The sequence below is a fragment of the Electrophorus electricus genome, chromosome 18, assembly GCF_041902795.1.
Source record: "Electrophorus electricus isolate QZ-2024a chromosome 18, ASM4190279v1, whole genome shotgun sequence".
In the NCBI taxonomy this organism is placed as follows: domain Eukaryota; kingdom Metazoa; phylum Chordata; class Actinopteri; order Gymnotiformes; family Gymnotidae; genus Electrophorus; species Electrophorus electricus.
Genome location: NC_137514.1, coordinates 13,995,001 through 14,010,930, shown reverse-complemented (window position 1 = coordinate 14,010,930; position 15,930 = coordinate 13,995,001). Strand labels below are relative to the sequence as shown.

The window sequence follows — 15,930 nt, the reverse complement described above, 5'->3', positions numbered from 1 at the left end:
AATGTAACAACTTACTCAAGTCCATTTACTATAATGCCTAATGCATAGACCAAAATATGTCAAATTTAATGTCTCTGTTCTGACTCTGGATTGTGTCTGTTTTTAAGTAAACATTCATCTGTAGTCTTCACTAGAACACACTCGACCTTACTGGTATGAAATGTACTGGATGTTGGGAGTTTAATCAACTGAATCCATTTTTGGCATGATTAATGCTTTGCACATATTTCACTCAAGGCACGATGGGGCGTAGGTATATCGTGGACAGTTATTTGGATTAAAAGAAGTTTCAAGAATGTGCATCAATTAATTTTAGTAAGTAAGTTACTCAACTTTCTCAAGGAATGATTTCAGCCCTATTGGCGACTAACCTACACTCTTTGGGTATACAGAAATCCAGTGAGGGCAGAGGAGTTGTGACTAACCTCCACTCTTTGGGTGTACAGCTTCTGAAGGTCACTTCTGCCATAAGCAGGCTCAGGCTCAAGCAAAGAGCGGTCTGGACGGGAGATTAAGCTCTTGAAAGATTTCAGTGTTGAAAAGATAGTGGTATCATCGTCCAGATCACCCATTTTGGCAACTTCTGAAAGCCTTTGTGCTGTAGAGGTGAGAAGCTTGATTAAAACACTTAACAAGCTTAAGCCAGTAATATTCTACTAGGTAAACTTCACAGATTGTGAGGCACCTTTGAAATCTCATCCATTTGCTCACTTGCACATGTGCTGAGAGTTAGAGAACTAAAATGAGGCCTATAGCTGCCTTCAGTAAGGTTAGCGTGATGACCCAAGTCCATCTTTTATACTGAATTCCCAGGTTTTTAAGCATATTTAAACATTCATTCTTTCATTCAAGTTTTTTGAAACAGGTGATTAGATTGTCTTCCTGGTTTGTGCATCAGCTCCTAAAATGAACCAAATGGATTGTATGCAGCAGTCTTAATATGTTTTGTGCAGCACAGCCTATTTATTTTACATTCTTAACTCCTAGGACGATTTAATCGTTTTTGCAAATTACCTGAGGGGACTAGTAGATTGGAAGAGAGAACCAGAGATAAACCACGAGCAGATGCAATGAAACTAAAATCCATCATCACTGAGCCTACCCGTGAGAGGTCAAAGAAACGTGCGTTTACTTGGATTAAATACCACAAAGCGCGTCATTTCGAGAAGTTTGGATCTATAGTTTTCTTGAGAGCTGACTGCTGGCAGTCTAACTCCAGTCCTATTGCCCATGAGAACTGTATAGCTCAGAGTCTAATTTTTACACACCCAAAACCACTTATAAAAATCGTCCAGGAAGTTCAATCACGACGGCTGCGATTTGACATCTATGGCTTGTTTAAATTAGCGTGGTCGTGTTCCCATACGCGATCATTTCGGAATTGGGAAATTTGGGAAACATGCACACAAACTTTGCTTAAGGGACTCGGAAGTCAGCGAAACAAACTTGTTCAAGACAAAAACAGGACACTGTTGGTTACCGCTATTAGAATCATGATGTCGACTAATTTCAGAGAGACAAACAAGACCGCTAACTAGTGGAGCTAGACTGGGCAATAGCTGTGGCTAGCTACGTTGATTAGAGCTAGCCATGTTCGAGACAAGTCTAAACATTTGTTCACTTCGGTTATCCTAACTGTTTCTAAAATACTCAGCTATCTTAGGAAACGTAAATACTTGCATTAATTAGCTAACGCCAACTAGCTAAGATAGATAACCTACCCAAGATGTTTATCGCCACCATACGAACGAATGTTATTTAAGTTAGCTAAGATAAGATAGCTAGCTACTAACGTACTCAGAAAATGTGTTCACTTTTTTGCTCAGTACTGTAACCAGCTATGTTCATAGACAGCTATTGTGAAAAGTAACCTGGTGTACACCTTTGCACCTTTTCGCCAAAATTATCAAAACGACAATAAACAAAAATTTGAAACACTTACAGTCCAACTTTGCGTGCCGAAGCGCCGACTTTTTCTTCTTCGCAGGTTGTATTTGTGCTTCAGTTATCGCTTCCGCCACCAACAGTTAAGGGGGTCTTTAAAAAACAATATTACAACGTGATTTAATTTACGAAAGATAGTAATCGAACAGAGGAAAAACAAATAGATTTTAAACAAAAAAAAGGAAAGCTATTAAGAATATTAAGGAAGTATATTAAGGAATTGCTGCTGGTTTAACAAAATCCAAACGTGGTAAAAATATATTAAAAGCATATTAGTAAAATAATTGTAGGATTTAAAATAACTTCAGGTAAAGACTCAACAATGAAGACTCCACGATTTCTCCAGAATTTGCGATCTTTTCATTACATGATTTTATGATATTTAATCTCAAACCAGGGTGCCTTGATGGACTTGTTTCTGTTTTCTATGCAGTTTCTGGATGGTATTCTTGACTTTTAAGAACGTTAAAATACCTAATCGGAAATTTGTGTTTGGAATAATTTTGTCAAAGGACGAAGGTATAATTAAAACATCCTCCCCTCGGCCTGCAGCATTACACTTCTCTAGTGAACATACCCCATCACAGCCCTTACGCTTCTCTAGTGAATACGTCCATTACTTCCGACAGCACACCTTTGATGACGTTGCATTTGGTGGACGTGTTGACTTCCTGTGTCTTGGTCTGTTTAATTCAAAATCTTATATCAACATAATTTATCTGTAAAGCAACGTTTTAAGATGACAAATTCAGATGCAGACACGACGACGCTTTGCCTGTTTGATGTTGACGGGACTTTAACAGCAGCTCGGCAAGTGAGTGAACGGGTGATTCCGGCTATAAGTATCCGGGGTTACTAGCAATAGCTAGTGTGTTGTTCGTTAGCTCGGTAACTAGCTAGGAAACTGGCTTAAAACCGAAACAATAATGTAAATTTTCGACTTCAATGCAGGAAATTTCGATTTTGTGTGCATATATTTTAAAAGTATTCGAGCTATTCAGGGTAAATTAATTGGCTAGCTAACTGGTTTCCGCCGGCTCACATTCACGAGAGTTTTGACGAGTGTAGGTTAGCTCACAACTCAGTTGCGGAAAAAGGGCAATAACTAAATCTGTAACTGCTCCGAGTATTTACAACTGTTTGTGCATATAGAAATGGAATTTATTAAGTGTGTGGCCCCTTGTTGTTGCTTCCTTTTTAAGGAAATGAATGCTATTCTTTCTCTTCGTTTGTGTGCGTGTTTTAGAGAGTGACCCCACGCATGCACAAGTTCTTGACCAAACTAAGACAACGGGTGAGAGTTGGAGTTGTTGGAGGGTCAGACTTGATCAAAATCAAAGAGCAGCTGGGTGATGATGGTGGGACATTAACAATTCTGAAGTGCTTTTCATAAAAACAAATTTCTTATTGTATTTATGTTCTGCTCTGTTTTTGTTGAGTGACGAATGGCGTTTAATTTCTTGCGTTCCTTATAGTAATTAATTGTGTGGATTATGTCTTCGCTGAGAACGGTCTGGTCGCCTACAGATTTGGGCAGCTACACTCTGTGCAGGTAAGAGTGATTGCTTATGGTCACTGTTCACTGCTGGGGTTCATCACACGGTCGTCTTGACAAATGTGATGTGTTTTTTCCATGTTAGGTTTTGCTTGTATGATAAGAGCTTACATTTCATTTCCATTAATCAGAGTATTCAAGCATACCTAGGGGAGGAGCTTTTACAGGATTTCATCAACTTCTGCTTAAATTACATGGCTAAGATTAAACTGCCCAAGAAAAGGTGAGCGAGATTTCCCTGTCTTGTAAGTATAACTTGTTTTCCAAAACTTGTTTGCGCTATTAAATATTTTACTATTATAAATACACATCGGCGTAACTTCACTATATGCCCAGTTTGACCATCTGTTCTATTAACCTGAGTATTTGCTGACTCCTGGTGGTCACTGAATATAACTCACTTAGTGCCAGAATTAGACGTGGTCGTATTGGGGAGCTCAAACTGACTTTTCCCTTCACTTTTTATTTTTCATAATGTCATTGATGTTCACATGCATAGGGGTACATTTATTGAGTTTCGGAATGGAATGCTCAACGTTTCTCCGATTGGCCGAAGCTGCAGCCAGCAAGAGCGAATTGAATTCTTTGAGCTTGACAAGGTAACATTTTGTTGTCTTGTACTGAGCAATCACAAAGGTCTATCTATCTATCTATCTATCTATCTATCTATCTATCTATCTATCTATCTATCTATACATCCATAATGCATGTTATGTTCCTTGTGAATTTTTGAATGTCGGTAAGATATTAAAACTTGTGTGTACATACTCTTAGATTTCAGTTGTACTGAGATTTTGATCCTGATGACCCCCCCCCCCCAATCTCTCTGTCGGCCTCTTGTAGAAAGAAAAGATTCGCGAGCAGTTTGTGGCTGTTTTACGAGAAGAATTTGCTGGGAAAGGACTTGTTTTTTCCATCGGTGTGTGTGTGTGTTGTCTTTTGTATGTGTGTATCATTTAATTTTTGGCATATTCCAGGAAGCTAAAAGGAATGGGTGGGTGTGCGTTTGTTTGCTCATGCCATAGGAGGACAGATCAGCTTTGATGTATTTCCAGAAGGCTGGGATAAGCGATATTGTTTGGGTATCGTAGAGAAGGATTCATACCAAACCATCCACTTCTTTGGTGACAAAACCAAGCCAGTGAGTCTTAACAGTGAGACGCGATGCGTTAACCAAAAGCAACTGCCTATGCCGCCTTTCAGGTTTGACTGGGTCTCCCTTCTTGCTTCTTCAGGGAGGAAACGATTATGAGATCTATACAGACCCCCGGACGATCGGCCATGAGGTGGCGTCGCCAGATGACACGCAGCAGATTTGTGAGAAGCTCTTTTTCAGCTGAGTTTTCCTGTGTATAACCTCTAACTTCAGCATTCTCCTGCTGTATCAAGGAACTGTGATCTTTGAGGCTGTACTGTATTGAACACTCACTATGAGCCAAACTTGTCTCATTACTAAAGATGTCAGGAGCTGTAAGCAATTTCTGGGGGGGGGGGGGGGGGGGTTATTTTTTATTTTTTAAACCTCTAATTAAGCAGTTAATCTACAAATAATATAAGGAAAATTTGGTTGTGAGGATCATTTCAACTCTAGTCTTTCAAGACTTAAATGGTTTCCTAATGAAGTCTTGTACATCCACATGTACTATAAATCAGGACTAGAGAAGAACCTTCCTTTTAACTTGTATGTTTGGATCACTACATTTAAAGGAAAAAATGAGTTGGAATAGCTGGGATGTTTAACAGGGGACTCATTTTGTGCAGCAAGGCAATCTTGGTTTGGTTGTATGTTCCTCGTCATGCTTCAAATCATCGCTCATCAAATGGTATCAAGGTTTCAGACAGGTCTCAGAAGAGGAGTCAGCATAGTGCTGCTGCAGTATTGAGTCCATGCATACTTTTTGTGTTTAAATCCATTGGCAGGACCCCTAGAACAATGGATCGGGCAGTATTGGGTGCTGTAAAAGGGAGGTGGCTGGGGTTATTTCCCTAACTGACAGAGCTGTGATAGCAAATACCATAAGTATGCATCTTAAACTTATAAATGGTTAGTTTGTCGCTGTGTAGGAATAAATTATGTTGTATGTTTGAAGGTATTAAAATGGTTTTACATATGCCTAAATTGTCTTAAAAGCTTAAATCATTTTAAGGTATATGATAAATGTAGAGTTGTGATGTGGGAAAATATGTTGAATGTCACTGTACAGTAAGCCACCAAAAGCCAGACTATTTTACTGTTATCCCCATAAGGTCCTGGTCAAGAATGGACACTCATTCATGCAGAATAATTAGACTTTTAAATTCTTTTTATATCCTTACTGTTTTATCAGCTTGGGGTTTTGGGGTTAGTTTCACAATTGGTTGTGGTGGATCAGGCTATTTTAGAGGATGAGGTGTAGATGATGTACGTAGGTGATGGGTATGTTTCAATCTTATGGAATAACTTATGGTATAGGTTGTTAAAGGGCTGGTCCTATGTACCTATTGATTTTATGCATATGTATGAATTAAAATTGTGTGCATTCATTACTCACAGCTGTGTCAGAACACTACAAAATAAGTCACTGATAAACATCTGAACCATTCATGTTGCATCAACTAGTTCTTGAATGTATTTTCCCAGAATGAGGTAATCTGAAGGAATCTCACACAATTTAATATCTGAATGTACTACATTGCCAGTCTGTTGAAAGATGTTTTGTAATAATCGGATCTTAAACATTGCATGCTGTCAAGTAAGCTCATGATTATACAAATCAATGCAACTTAATCCGTACTCTAATCATTGCTGAATGTACTGAGTTATGTTATGTCAATCACGTATATAGTAATCCTTTAATCCTGTCTAGTGCAAAGGAAAAGAAACCTTTAAATAGTTTTTAACTAATGTAGAAATTAATTTATTTACTGCAGGGTAAAGTGTACACTGCCAAATGCAGTCTTACTGCATTGGTTATTGATATCAGAATTGTTTTACATTTTGAGGGGAGGGGTGTGTCAGTCAGATAATCCATCAAGAGCATTTCTTCACTGTTGTTCCGCTGTTATAGCCTAGATCACAATGTGAACAGAGATAGTCAATGGCCAAAAGACTGTATAAACATGACTATATACATAAACTTCATGACAGGATTTTTAATGTTCAAAGATCATTAATAGAGAAGTTGAAATGCACAATTCTGAAGCACAAATTGTTTGTCTAGAATGAACATGGTTCACATCTTTCACCCTACTAACAGGGCTCGTTTGTCCCTACCCCATTTCCTATGCTCACTCTACTGTTGGTCAGTTAGCAGAGTCTCTACTTACAATTTGGGCACAAGACAGCCAGAGATCAATGCCCACATTACTTATATTTCACAATATCTTACAGAATACAAAATGCCTTTGTGAGAATTAAGCAAGGGTTTCCTTAGGATTCCAAGGGCTCTAACAAACCAGTATGCTGTCAGCATTGAACCGGCTATGCTGTTTCTTTTCTTCCATGAACTCTGAGGCAGTGAGTCTACATAGCTTTGGGAGTTGTTGACTTCCTTGACAGGCACGTAAACAGAGGTGTGACTGTGTTAGACTAATGGTAACAGATGTGATTAAGATGCTTTTTGGCTTTATCACTAGTCAGCCCAGTTTCAAGCAATGCTGTGACAGCCCTATGTTCATTACTTAGCTTGCTGATAATTCATTATAAGACGAGGGTTAGTACATGCAATAAGGTGTGTGTGTATAAATAAAATCCCCCTGCTGTCTTTCCAATCTTTTAAGACTAAATTCTCAAATTCATTCTCTAAGTATTAAGTAACCATGATCTCATTTTGATACGTTTTTGTATTGTATAGTAAAACAAAAAAAACTTGTTCCAATCTTGAAAAAGTCCTAAGGAAGAATTTCCTACAAAAGCACTAGAACAACCTGTAAATTGGTATTCAATCTGTGCCATTTCCAAGGTATAAAAACAGTAAAACAGTGACAGCCTGTATATAACTATAAGGTTCAGCTCATCATAGTATTTAGAGAAAGTGTAGAATGGTATATATTTACGGTAAATAGCTGTCATTAGTAGATAAAAAGGGAAAAAAAAAATCACAGTTCATTCTCAAACTCAAAGTACAACAAGAATATGAAGGACTGAAAAGGATTCTTGTAGAAACAAGAATATTTTGCTTAAAAAAAAACTGTTTGTTTTTTAATTGAAATTGTGACTGATGCATCCATCCCCTTTAACCCATAAGTTAATCCAAACGTAAAAAAGGCCATTGCAGCTCATCGGCCTCCAGTTGTTATGAAGCGTCATCTGCCAGCAGGCGAGTGTGTGTCAGCGGATAGGCCGGTATGGGAAGGCCACGGCAGCAGGGTGGAAGGCATGTGACCCAAGTGAGGAGTGTGTGCTGTGGGGGACCAGGGGCCGGTGTGGTGACAGGGCCGGGTGGGTGTGGAGCGGCGAGAGGGCAGCGTGGGCGGAGGAGAGGGGAGAGAGCGGTGAAGGGCGGGCCGGGTGGACGTAGGTGTAGGGGCTCGGCTGGAAGGGGCTCCCATGTGGGGGTGACACCACAGGACCAGACATGACCAGCTGGAGCAGGCTGTGAATGAAACACACAACAGTTCTTACACAGTCTGCTAAGACTAAAAAACAGGATCATAAAAACCCACAGAACAAGGTCTATATTTTGATTCATTTGGTATTGTAAGATTATCATAGCAAGCAATAACTTATGACCATTTTGTAGATATCCGGATAACTATTTAACTAAAATCTGGAAATAAACCGAAGGGTAATGCAGCCTCTATACGACAAGTTACACTTAACATACCATTAAGTATTTGAAGAAGTGGTTCTATATAACTATTACTCTTTAAGAGCCTCCATGCTTTAGCTACTAAGAATCTGTAGACAAAACTAATTGGCCTTCTTTAACTTACTTGTTATGAGGAAGTCTTGAGCACAGAGTACGCAGGTCCTCTGAACAACAAATAAAGCAAATGAACAAACAAGAAAACCAAAACTCTGAGATAGTGTCAAAAGCCAAATCCTCCACTCTTACCTCTGGTACACAGCAGGGCTCCTGTTGCCATGGCAACTTGCACTGCTTGTGCCAGCCTATCCAGAGCCAGCTGGATTTGGTTGGCAGCATGGAGAGGGTTAAGCTCGTCCGATAATCGGCTCACCTCCTCGATGAGGGCAGCAGCAGACTCCACCTGCAACACGGCAAGTCGCCCGAACAGATTCTGTTCTGTAAGGTGGACCTGGGATGGAAAAAAAGAAAAAAAGCATTTTGAGAGATCAAATCTATTAAGATGCTCTTGAAGTGTTTAAGAGACCTTTTTATTGGCCATGTATACTTTTATAAGGTGAGCACCTGTAACATGAGGAAGACCTGAAGAATACTCAAGTGTAGTTTGGAGTATAACTCTTCACATCCCATCCCTTTGTCTGTTTCTGCTTGGTTGTTGGTCAGAGACAACTTTTGACCTCTCTGATAGGCTAGTGGTGCCTTCACACACCATCGGAGGAGGCCCATAAGAGGGGTGACCTCCAGGCATCCAATTGGTAAGCTGGAGGTGAGGGGTGTGTTAATGAAGGTGAGCAGGAGTAACCTGGGGTCTTCTGCAATCCAACCAACCACCATCTCCAACAGGGCAGGGGGTGGAGTGAGCTCATCTACAGACACACATCACATACATCACTGTGAATATGTTTCACAGTTTTGGCCTAATTTCTCACTATATTCAGTTACCGCTGAATTGCAAAGGCAAAAAAGTCAATGGTGAGGTTAGAGAATCTGTCAGATGTATGCCGCATAATAAAAACATACCACCGCTAGGTGCGAAAAGTAATTTACCCCTCTAGTGAACAGGAATAATTAGGGTCAGTCATAAAGTGTGCAGTTTCCAAGGTTATATAGCTCTGATAAACCATAGTCATGCTCCTCTGCCCCCATGGAGGCAAAAAAAAAAACTGGAGCACTCTCCAGAGATTGGCAGGTCTCTCTCCAACCTCTCAAGCACAAGCATGGGAGTAAAGCCAACATAAACAGCAGTAAGCCAATGTTGACCACTTGAACATGAATGCTAATCTCAAATCTTCCAAAAAGCACCAGTCAGAATATCATACCAACATTAAATCATGAGGGAGTATCATGGTATGGCATTGACATCACTGCTGCTCAAAGTGGTATTATCTACTATTAAACAAAGGTGGCAAATTATCTTTTCAGGTACACAGGCTGAAAAATAAGTGTATTTCCCAAATGAATAAGTAAAATATACTGGTACATGAACCAAAGATGGGCTGGCTAATATAATTCTAACATATAATTATGATGTGATGTTAATTATTAGCATGGGCTGAATTTTATCCTAACATTGTTTTGTACATCCAGATTTTTTCCACAATGACAGCAGTCCAGTGCTAATGATCTTCAAAAGGTGTTTTTAAATACCTTGCACTCTCAGAACTGTGGAGTGCACAATGTGACATCCAACATTGTTTTCAAAGTCTCTAAAAGCAAAGATAAACACACATAAGCTACTCCGGTGGAGCCTGGTGAAGGGCAGGTACCTGAAGAGAAGTCGTAGAGGGCTGTGACAGCAGTGATGAGCTGGCAACAGAAGCGAGGGCTAGCCGAGCAGATGTTCTGCAGGGTGGCGATGGAGCAAGGCACCAGCGCGCAATAGTCATCCACCAACGCCCGCGCCAACCGCACGCACCACGCCGAGTGGGTGCGCTGCCGGAGCGGATGGATGGAAGGAAGCAACACATTAAAAGCACTCCAGAGAACCAAGCAAGATAGTGACCTCAGACAAGAGGACTGATGACTACCCAGAAACACTAAATGACTGTACCTAAGGCTAAGGCTACTGATGATTTCTAATAAAATATTGAAAATACTGGAGAGAGAGAGAGAGAAAGATCAATGATCAGTACAGTGTATCCAAATTTAAGTGTATTATCGGTTCTCCCCTCGGTGCCCATATGATTCCCATAGATTCTAATGCAACAGAGATGGATCCAAACAGTATTATGAAAAATGCATGTGGCAGTGATGCTGCTGGGATTAAGTCTTGAATTGTAACAGCAGGCTCCGCTTTAGGAAGCTACAGTAGTAATAAAACTGACACAAAAACAGAAGCCTCTTCATTACCTGCCCTAGTGACCCACCTGTAGCCAAGTGGCAGCACACTCGAGGATGGGCACACGACACACAGCAATCGCCATGGAGACCAGCTTACTGAGCATGGCCATGCGGCTCTCGTCAGCTTTGTTGCCCTGGAGACTAAAGAGGGCTGAAAATATGACCTGGCGGACAGCATCTTTGCTCTGCTCTTGGAAGTAGCTGCACATGATCTCCAGGAGTTGGAGCTCTTGAACGCAGCTCATTCTCTAACAGGAACAGTTAATAAAATTCAGAGTAATACAGATAAACACAGAGTAATGAGGATGAATCTGTCACACTACGTGACTAAACAATAGTTAAAATGGATTGATTCACTTTCTCCTTCTCCGCACCTTTCGCTGTACATTTCTATCTTTCGGGACATGAAAAATGAACTCCTCCACCAGGTCTACCGTGCTCTTCTCCAGGCCAGAGGCGGGCCCCGACGCGCTCTGAAGTGCACTGCCCAGAGATATATCCAGATGGTACAGTACTTCTTTGGCCGCGCTCAGGGGGTCGCGCCGCAGCAGTGCGTGACGAATATCACTCATGTCTATATAAAGGGGAATTGTTTTACACATTCTGTAAAACATAAAACACACGTTTCTATACAAATCAAACTAGCCAATCAGGTACGTAGCGTTAGCTACCTTACTTTTCCCATGTAAAAGCGGTTATTATTGTTTTTATTAATACATGAAGGCTGGAAATGTTATCAAAATCATGACGAGTATAACTACTAGCTAGCTAGCTAACACAATGCCTAGTTATCTAGCTTAGCTAACTATTTCTGTAGTAGTAATTTTGTCCCTCTAGCTAGCTTGCTAGCGTTAGCTAAGTACCTGAGAGAAATTAATCCGTTAAGAAAAGTTAGATAGCTAACTTGGATGTCGTGGTTATTACAGCCTTTTATGTGTATTTGTGAAAGTTAACCTAGGTATATAGCTACATTGTTTACTGGTGGAACTGTGTTAAGCACGAACAAATAGCTAACGTTGCAGTATGTTTTAGCTAATAAGCTTAGGCTAGCTAGCTTCATGGAGAAAAAATAACTGAGAATTTAACCAGCAAAGTTTCAAAATAGATAGGTCAAACCTCGTGAATCAGTCGCCTAATCCCGCCTGGACTTGCTATAAAGATTTATTCCATAATTTTCTTTTCAAAAGACATAGTTAGCGATTAGCTAGCTAGAGCCACATCTCAACGAAAACATAGCGTTAACTATCAGATATCAATCAGACAATAACTAGCTACGGACACCCGCGTGGGACACATTTGAGGACAGGCGATGTAGCTCTAGCGTACATACAGCGAAAAGATGACTTTTAAGCTTTTTTAAAATGTAGAAAGTCCTGTAAAAGTGGCACAAAATACATTTTAAAGTAGTGTAACTGGCAAAAGGTTCAAGCTATGTAAAGTATTAACAACATGGTTTTAAGGTTTAAGTATTAAGGTCATGGTTTGGAGCATCTGACAAATGCTATAAATCACATAGTAGCCTATACGGAACTCTACAGCACAGCTTTTTAATGCTACGATTGCAGGTGTCTTGGGAGGTGAGGGTGAATCCAAAGATTCTCTTCATGTTCTATTTCAGGCCATTATAAGTTATCTCTCTCTCTCTCTCTCTCTCTCTCTCTCTCTCTCTCTCTCTCTCTATATATATATATATATATATATATATATATATATATATATATATATATATATATATATATATATATATATATAAAATATAATTTTCAATAATGGTTTCGGACACAGTGCTGGATAAACAGCAGAAGACTGCCGTTGTGACTGCAACATCATCAACAACAAGGAACACGAAAAATACCAAAAGGGCTGAAAGATGAGCTAAAAAGATGTGGAGGGTGAAGGCAGGAGTGGTTCCCGTGGTAATCGGACCACTAGGGGCTGTGACCTCCAAACTGGAAGAATGGCTCCTGCAGATCCCAGGAACAACATCCGAGATCTCTGTCCAGAAGAGTGAAGTGGGAACAGCTAAAACACCACTAGCGGGCGCTAAAACACACCCGAGTTGCTTTCTTGGATGGCGTGTTCTGATTGAGAGAGCCACCCCACCGAGTCTTTACCTGGTGGGACGCGACTCGCATCGCTCCTTGACAACTTCATCCAGAGCGCGCAAAGCGGCGTAGCTGTCAACATGACCATCAGCATGGTCAACCCGAGTGGAAATCTGCGTGAACAAATGCCTTTCTTAACTAAGGTACGAGCAAAACCAATTTCACTTTTGCATCCGTATATTTAGGAAAAACGGGTTTAAGGGCTACACCATCGCACTTTTTAAAATAGCGGCAATAATTGGCTTGCTGCAAAATTCTTTAATTGAAGGAAATGTCTAAGTAATCTACTTTATAAGCTATAAAGATCTCTCCTTTCCTTTTTTTTTTTAAGAAATCCAGTTTAAAAAAATCAATCATTACTTCGAGTTTATATCGGGACGTATCTTGGAGACTGCAGTGAACAAAGTTGGGACTTTATTCGAAAAGAGAAATGTTAAAAATGCAAACTTGTTATATCTCACAGCACTGTGTAGAATAGTGTACTTTTGTAGTCCTGTAATACGAAAGACAGAAGAGCTCCTGATTTCGTTTTTTTTTTTTTACTCTAGGCCACAATACTTTCGTATATATTTAAATGAAAGCAATTTCAGCAAATTAATATAAGAATCTGCAAGTATCCTGTAGGCAGTTTCTGTTGTGCATTCATGTAGATGGAGCGAGTGATAGTGTCTATGCAAGACCCTGACGTGGGCATGAAGATGCGAAACCAGCGGCTGCTTATTACAGTGATACCGCATGCAATGACTGGTGAGACACCCCCGCCCCCACCCTCTCTCTCTCTTTCTCTCTCTCTCTCTCTCTCTCTCTCTCTCTCTCTCTCTCTCTCTCTCTCTCTTTCTCTCTCTCAAACACACACACACACACACACACACACACACTCACTCACTCACTCTCACTCACTTTTTCCATAACTTAATTGAAGCTGAATGAAGTAAACTCTAGTTACATGCACTATATATTCCCACATGGGTTTATAAAGGATTGTTCCATTTAGCGTTCTTGCTGGCAACATGTCATGACACGATCAGGCAGTTTGTTGATTAGAGTTTGGCCTATTGTTATTAGGCTTGAAAAAGGCCATGTAGTTTTGTATTATGGAACATATTTTGTGATTATGTCCAAAGGGACAAATGTGTTTCCTTTAATAGGCATTAAAGGATCTGGTAGTAAAGTCTGCAGGTTATGAACTCATTGGCAGTGTTTGAAGAAAACTACAATCCAGCTGAAAGTCTGCAAATAGAGATCAAACATCTGCGAGATCAGACATTTAAAAGATCAGACATCTGAGAGATCAGACATCTGAGACATCAGATTATGGTCTGTGCTTTTTAGTGCTAATGCTTAATTTTTCTCCAGTTATATGCACAGCAGTTACACGCATGTATGCGCAGGGGCACACAAACCGACTCCATTTCTTACGCTGGTCACAGGTTTTTACACCATGACATCACATGATGCACAAAAACACTTTACACCATGATGTCACATGGTACATAACGGCATTTACACCATGACATCACATGATACATAACGGCACTTACACCATGACATCACATGGTACACAACGGCATTTACACCATGACGTCACATGGTACACAACGGCATTTAACAGCATGACACCAAGTGATGCACACCACCACCTATCTGAGACTTATTACAGCATGAGGAGCACATGTAATGAACTTTCTGCTCGATTTAAAATGGCTTTCTCAATGAGTGCTGCTATTGCAAGATTTAAGGTTGCATTTGCCTCATTAATATGCATATAGGAACAGCTCCATCTGTCTAAATCTCAAAAGTGAGGACAGTGTATAACATAACATGCATAACATCCATAAAATATGTATGACATGTGCATCTATCTCTGCATGATCCTAAACACAGTCCCCCTGTTTTGGTTCATCCAGGTAGTGATATTGTAAGCTGGCTGACCCAGAAGTATGCCATCACTGAAGAAGGTAGGGTCACTAAAGCTGAATCCTGTGATGAAGGTGCTTTTGTGTGAAAAGGGCATTTTGGAGACACACGTGTCGATGTGTGTGTCTGTGTTCGTGCATGCATGTCGTATGCATTGTGTCCATGCTGGATGCTGTTCCTTCTTTCCAATAAATGTCCCTGAAGAGATGCATGATCCTTATTATGTGATCCTTAGGGACCCTGCAATACACACACATACACACACACACAGAGGGAGAGAGAGAGATAAAGAGAGTGTGTGTTCAACACTGCTGTAACCCAGTGTATTCTTATAAACAGTGAAGAACAGGGCATTCTGATTGTCTCTGCACGAGACTACGGTCAACATCAGGATTTAGGATAATACCAACTGTCAATAAATAGGGCAGGCTTCATTTGTCATCAGAATTTTATGAACAACTATAATGACTTTGCAAATATATAGCAGTAGTAGGGCTGCCAATATATTGGCTTTTGCAATACCAATTCCACAGGAAGATCCAATATGCAAATAAATTCAGTTTTTGTTAAGTGTCCTGACCACTCAGCACTCAAAGTTACTATCTCAGACATTTAAAAAGGGCTCTGCAGGTGTTTTAACGATTAAAAGAATTGACACTTTTGAAAAAAAAATTTTGATCAAAATAATGGTGACTAGTATTTAACAATTTCACAACAGTGGCTCATTTTAACATACTGCAAAAGCATACTGCAATGGCAATATATAGTTACACAAGTGCTATATAGTATTTTTCTCCATATCGCTTTATAGCACAGGTGTTAGAATGTGGGACATTAAAACAAGTGTTCTGTATGGGGTTGTTGTTGAGATGCATTGGGAATGTAGCCTTAGGAAGGAGCCATTAAAAGTGGAAATGATTTACAAGGAAATGCTTTAAGTGCCACCTTATCATACTCGGAAAGCTGAGGTAAACATCTAGGTCATCACACAGGTGTACCTGCCGTAAACAAGACTCTAGAGAGTTCCACAGTGACTTCATGTGCTCCAGAAAAGAGTGAGGGTCAATTTAAGTCAATTATTTTTAGACAGGCAAGATCAAAGTGTGAAATCTTTAAACATTTCTGTACTTTTCAGCTATTTTTGAGTAATGTTAAGACTTGTCAACAAATGTTATCAAATGACAAGATTTCATTAGATGATGCAAGTATTTGGAGTATACATTGTCAGTGGATGATTTTAAATGTGTATGTGTGTGTCTGTGTGCATGTGTGTTTGTGTGTG

At 40.0% G+C, this 15,930-nt stretch overlaps 4 protein-coding genes across 8 annotated transcripts in view; 2 read left to right on the top strand and 2 right to left on the bottom strand.

Annotated features, from left to right (window-relative positions):
* mad1l1 (mitotic arrest deficient 1 like 1) overlaps positions 1–2,056 on the bottom strand; it is a 56,243-nt gene extending 54,187 nt beyond the window's left edge. For both annotated transcript variants that reach the window (XR_014118193.1, XM_027006178.3), the window contains exons 1-2: positions 1,943–2,056; positions 426–598 (exon numbers count right to left, since the gene is read on the bottom strand). Coding sequence is in view for 1 of the 2 variants with exons in the window: in XM_027006178.3 (XP_026861979.2) it covers positions 426–572 (147 nt within the window). In the remaining variant the exon portion in view is untranslated. The remainder of the gene's footprint in view (positions 1–425; positions 599–1,942) is intronic.
* A 513-nt stretch (positions 2,057–2,569) lies between these two features.
* Positions 2,570–6,081, top strand: pmm2 (phosphomannomutase 2). The gene is made up of 8 exons (XM_027006200.3): positions 2,570–2,758; positions 3,191–3,302; positions 3,420–3,496; positions 3,631–3,722; positions 3,999–4,098; positions 4,343–4,418; positions 4,525–4,640; positions 4,735–6,081. Exons 1-8 carry the CDS (start codon positions 2,684–2,686, stop codon positions 4,837–4,839), a joined length of 753 nt encoding a protein of 250 aa, XP_026862001.1. The 5' UTR covers positions 2,570–2,683; the 3' UTR covers positions 4,840–6,081.
* Positions 6,082–6,616: 535 nt separating this feature from the next.
* Positions 6,617–11,919, bottom strand: ints15 (integrator complex subunit 15). 2 transcript variants are annotated; one of them, XM_027006197.3, is made up of 8 exons: positions 11,743–11,919; positions 11,001–11,229; positions 10,653–10,874; positions 10,053–10,218; positions 8,851–9,152; positions 8,536–8,737; positions 8,414–8,453; positions 6,617–8,073 (listed from the first exon to the last, which is right to left on the bottom strand). In XM_027006197.3, the coding sequence occupies exons 2-8, from the start codon at positions 11,226–11,228 to the stop codon at positions 7,809–7,811; spliced, it is 1,425 nt and encodes a 474-aa protein (XP_026861998.1). In that variant the 5' UTR covers position 11,229; positions 11,743–11,919; the 3' UTR covers positions 6,617–7,808. The 2 variants fall into 2 exon arrangements, with proteins under 2 accessions (XP_026861998.1, XP_026861999.1); XM_027006198.3 differs by having other exon boundaries at positions 11,001–11,200; positions 11,743–11,916.
* rgs11 (regulator of G protein signaling 11) overlaps positions 11,142–15,930 on the top strand; it is a 13,941-nt gene continuing 9,152 nt past the window's right edge. For 2 of the 3 annotated variants that reach the window (XM_027006196.3, XM_027006195.3), the window contains exons 1-4: positions 11,142–11,279; positions 12,412–12,874; positions 13,382–13,478; positions 14,639–14,689. In XM_027006196.3, the coding sequence (XP_026861997.3) occupies positions 12,812–12,874; positions 13,382–13,478; positions 14,639–14,689 (211 nt within the window). In that variant the 5' untranslated portion in view covers positions 11,142–11,279; positions 12,412–12,811. Of the gene's footprint in view, positions 11,280–12,411; positions 12,875–13,379; positions 13,479–14,638; positions 14,690–15,930 lie in introns of those variants that run through there. The other variant, XM_081700856.1, reaches the window with a different exon arrangement.